Consider the following 5,000-nt stretch of genomic DNA (forward strand, 5'->3'; position numbering starts at 1 on the left):
ATATATATACATACATATACATACAAATATATACGTATATATACATATATTTTATATGTTAATGCTATATTTGTATTTGTATATATGTATTTCTATGTACATGTGTGTGCATGAGTGCGTGTGTATGTATGTATGTGTATATGTATGCGTGTGCATGTACGTGTGCATGTATTTATGAATACATACATAAATATATATAAATATATACATATATATCACATAAATATATATAAATATATATATAAATACATAAATATATATATAAATATATTATATAAATATATTATATAAATATATAAATACATGAATATATATATTACATAAATATATATATAAATATATCAATATATGTATATATATATATATATATACATATTTATATACATTCATATATATATACATACATATACATACATAAACATATACATACATAAACATATATATATATACATACATAAAGTATACATACATATATATGTATATATACATATATTTTATATGTTAATGCTATATTTGTATTTGTATATATGTATCTCTATGTATATGTGTGTGCATGAGTGTGTGCATATGCGTGAGTGCGTGTGTATGTACGTATGTGTATATGTATGCGTGTGCATGTACGTGTGCGTGTGCGTGTATGTGTGGGTGCGTGTGTGGGTGCGTGTGTGGGTGCGTGTGTGGGTATGTGTGTGGATGCGTGTGTGTGTGCATATGTGTGTGTTAAGTGTGTATGTGAGCTTGTGTGTGCATCTATGTGTGTGTATGTGTGTTTGTGTGTGCATCTATGTGTGTGTATGTGTGTTTGTGTGTGCATCTATGTGTGCTTGTGTGTATATCTGTGTGTGCTTATGTGTGTGTAAGTGTCTCCTTGTGTGTGTGTGTGCATCTGTGTGTATGTGCATCTGTGTGTGTGAGTATCTGTGGGTATGTGCATCTGTGTGTGTGAGTATATGTGGGTATGTGCATCTGTGTGTGTGAGTATATGTGGGTATGTGCATCTGTGTGTGTGAGTATTTGTGGGTATGTGCATCTGTGTGTGTGAGCATTTGTAGGTGTGAGCATCTGTAGGTGTGAGCATCTGTAGGTGTGTGCATGTGTATTGTGTGCACGTGTGTGTGCATGTGTGTGTGCATGTGTGTATATGTGTGTATCTGTGTGCATGTGTGTATATGTGTGCATGTGTGCATATGTGTGTATGCATGTGTGTGTGCATATAAATTGAAAGATCAGGACCGTGACTTTAAAAGTTATAAAAAATTCCTTAGAAATTCAAGACTTATCTGTGTATATGCATCTGTGTGTGGGAGCATCTGTAGGTATGTGCATCTGTGTGTGTGAGCATGTGTATGTGAGCATTTGTAGGTGTGTGCATGTGTGTGTGTGCATCTGTGTGCATGTGTGTATGTGCATCTGTGTGCATGTGTGTATGTGCATCTGTGTGCATGTGTGTGCATCTGTGTGCATATATATGTGTGTATACATGTGTGTGTGCATGTATGTGTGCATGTGTGTGCATGTATGTGTGCATGTATGTGTGTGTGCATATAAATTGAAAGATCAGGACCATGACTTTAAAATTTATAAAAAATTCCTTAGAAATTCAAGACCTGCTTATAGTGTGAGTGGTATAAATCACTAGACAATACTGCAACCTTGATTACCAGGTAAATGTAATCACTGCCTGAAGGAGATGCACCACTTACAACTTTCTAGAAAATGTTTTCGACTTAATTTTCAGGTCTGGATTTTTATTCAACTTGTCAACAACACATGCTTTCCCCATTTAAAGAAATAAAATTAACAAGACTAACATTAATCTTACGAGTGTTTGACAACAGAAACACATTCAATTTCACAAACATAACCAGCATTTATTCATATTTCCACAGAAAATCTCCCACTCAGCTTCCATACATTAAAATAACAATTCTTCATGCACTTGAAATTAAATACTACAGCTGATTAACAAACTTTCAGCTAAGAGTCTGGTTTAAAAATGCACAATACATTAACTAAACAAAGCAGGACATTAATAGTACAGGTTGAACCTCAAAAGTCCAGAGGAGTTGATGGTTTAGAACAGTGATATTTATCTGGCTTGACCAGATGTGTCACCACCATCACTGAACACCTGACTTACACTGCATGATGCTACTATATGATTTTGGATTCTAAACATATTACCCCTAAATCTGCGATAAAGAATAAAACATGAATTGTTTTGTCTTTTTTACTCTTAGTTTCATTGGTTCAACTGCAAGTTTTCTGGGCTAGTGAAGTTCAAGCTGCTTCATGCCTTAACTTAGTGCATAGAGTCACTAGAGACAGCAATGCAAATTTTAACAAATAACCACGGGTATCCACCCTGGGTTATGAGATATTTTCTGAAGGGGGGTGGGGCTCAAGTAATTTGGAAATTATGAATGTGACTTAAACTTCATCATGATTGTCTGATCTTTTATCTATCAATAATTGAGAATTTTTCCATGCACTGTTCTTGTTGTTTACCTACTAGCACTATTAATTATGTCATAACTAATACTAACTGAATCAAAAAAGAGATACCCATTGATGACGCTTAAGATTATATATTGATCAGTAGTCATAAAACAAAAACATTTGTGAACCACTGAAATAATTAAACAATGATAAATGTATATGGTCCATCTTCAATAAGCACTCCCATAGTTGAATACAATAATCATGACATCTTAGAACTTTTAAACTAAACCCATTCACGCCAGAAGATGTGACATCACATCAAGGGGATATTTCCCTCCCACCGGATAACGTCCTATCACGTCATGATCTCACCCTCAAGCATTTACTCATAGGAGGTCCATTTGTAGACATATTTTTCTTTACTTGTGAAAATAATGTAAACAAATCCAAAAACCTCCTATCATCACCCGAGACTCCGTATCACACCTGGAGAGATCTCGCTCGTGTTATCTAGCCGGCAGGAGTGGCATTATGCAAATATAAGCCCTGACGCGAATGGGTTAAAGATGGCCTCAGGCACCAAAATAATTATACCTTTTGTCCAAGGAGCCTTTTGCCAAAGACTATATATACATCAGGGATATCAAAACAATCACAACTGTCTTCTTCTACCTTTAATACCATCATTGTATATTCCTCATGAAAGATATCAGAGTGCTACTCTTAAAGATATTTTAAAACTTCTACTGTTAAGTAGGTCAAAAATAAATAGCCTTAACCCTTCTAGACAGGCAACATCTGAAGATATTTTCTATTATTTTCTAGAGTTATAGTATGAAACGGTGAGTCTATATGTCTATATATGATATAATAGCATAGTGATATTAATTAGCATTTGGTATAATAGGTCACCATAACTGAATGATTAACAACTTGTAAATTCAACACAAGGAAAAATGAAGTACGAAGATGTTCCAATCACGAGATCTGGAAAATAAATCCTCCAAGCCTATTTTCTTCCACTGAACTTAGTCAATTCTGCAAGTAACTTCCAACCCTCCCATCCCACCCCCACCTACCCACCTTGTTACAAACAGGACACCTCAAAAATAGACATTTGTATAGGATGTCTGAAAGAAGGAGAGCAAAAACAGGACAGATAAAGTGTGTGTGTGCAAAAGTATATGTGACTAAGTGAGTGAGCAAGTGGTTTGTGTTGTGATAAAATCTTCAATGGTTTTAATGTATTATTCCCTGTCTGCTATGTGGTTTATTCTGTTATTCTATGCAAGAATGTGTGTGTGTGTGTGTGTGTGTGTGTGTGTGTGTGTGTGTGTGTGTGTGTGTGTGTGTGTGTGTGTGTGTGTGTTTCATAACAATATAAATTATGATGAACCACATATGTGTCTTTCTGTCTGTACATATGTGTGTGTACATGTGTGCATACAATCCAGACTGGAATCTTGTCGCTTTTCTACAGGATTTGCAAAATGGCTGAACACGCCTACTATAATGAAAAAATCTTCAATGGTTTTAACATACTGCTCCCTGTTTAATCTGATACATTCTGCAATGATTTAACCCACTTACGACAGGGAGTCTACTTGCCTAATGCCATTCCCACCAGCAAGATAACAAGCGCACTCAGCTTCCCACCAAGAGATTTCTCCTTGCACGAGGCCGCACTGAGCTTCTATGACAAACCAAGGAAAATGTGTATACACAAATGCAACTACAATGTGTATATACAAACGTAACTACTCATAACGCACGAGGGAAATATTCCAATGATGTGATATCATGTCATCCAGCGCAATTGAGTTAAAGAGTTTCTTACTGAACCATATCCACACAAAATCCTTCATCAAATATGAAGTTTAAAACTAGACAACTTTATTGGTGTAAGAAAAGAAGGAAAAAAAAATTAAGAAAAAAGAAAAAAAAGAAATCCAGTCTGGCAAATACACATGTACACACACATTTGCACATATCTATATAAAAATTTACCTAAATTAAACATTTATAATTCACCACATAATGCACTTTATTGATATTTCATAATTAAAAAAAGAAAATAGTTAACAAGTCAATCTTAAACTTAGTCTCATGAAGCAAAAATTAAGATAAATAAATAAAAAGAGTAACTACTGAGAAAAAACAGCGACTCGTAAACTCCAACCCCTAAGCAGACTTGGTAGATAGACTTACCCTGGTTGCGAGTGGGTGTGCTGGGTGCGTTGGCGGCCAGGCTGGCAGATGACTGGTTCCGGCTCTCTAAGTGACTGCCCCGGCGCGGACGTTTGCTTGCCGGGCTCTCCAAGCCACAATCGCCACTATCCTTTTAAACAGAAAAGGACAATGTATATAAAAAATTTCACAAAAAACAAAAGTCCCTACCTACAAAAAACTATACTTATTTAATATCAAATTTCAAAAAACTTTCCTAGGCTTACACTAAAACCCTTCACACTTACTGCGTCTCGTGCTTCACTGTTGCTACTATTGCTGGTAACTCTCCGCCTCTTGGTCGTGCTGCCAGCAGAGCTAGCCGAGTTGGG

At 35.6% G+C, this 5,000-nt stretch overlaps 1 protein-coding gene across 1 annotated transcript in view; it reads right to left on the minus strand.

Moving 5' to 3' along the window:
* LOC122258048 (E3 ubiquitin-protein ligase ctrip) overlaps positions 1 to 5,000 on the minus strand; it is a 46,228-nt gene that overhangs the window by 19,421 nt on the left and 21,807 nt on the right. The window contains exons 3-4 of the mRNA XM_043023754.2: positions 4,917 to 5,000; positions 4,651 to 4,780 (exon numbers count right to left, since the gene is read on the minus strand). The exon at positions 4,917 to 5,000 is cut by the window's right edge and continues 157 nt beyond it. Of these exons, the coding sequence (XP_042879688.2) occupies positions 4,651 to 4,780; positions 4,917 to 5,000 (214 nt within the window). The remainder of the gene's footprint in view (positions 1 to 4,650; positions 4,781 to 4,916) is intronic.

This window comes from Penaeus japonicus, unplaced genomic scaffold (genome assembly GCF_977035675.1).
Source record: "Penaeus japonicus unplaced genomic scaffold, GWHDUDI00000001_assembly GWHDUDI00000022, whole genome shotgun sequence".
Classification (NCBI taxonomy): Eukaryota; Metazoa; Arthropoda; class Malacostraca; order Decapoda; family Penaeidae; genus Penaeus; species Penaeus japonicus.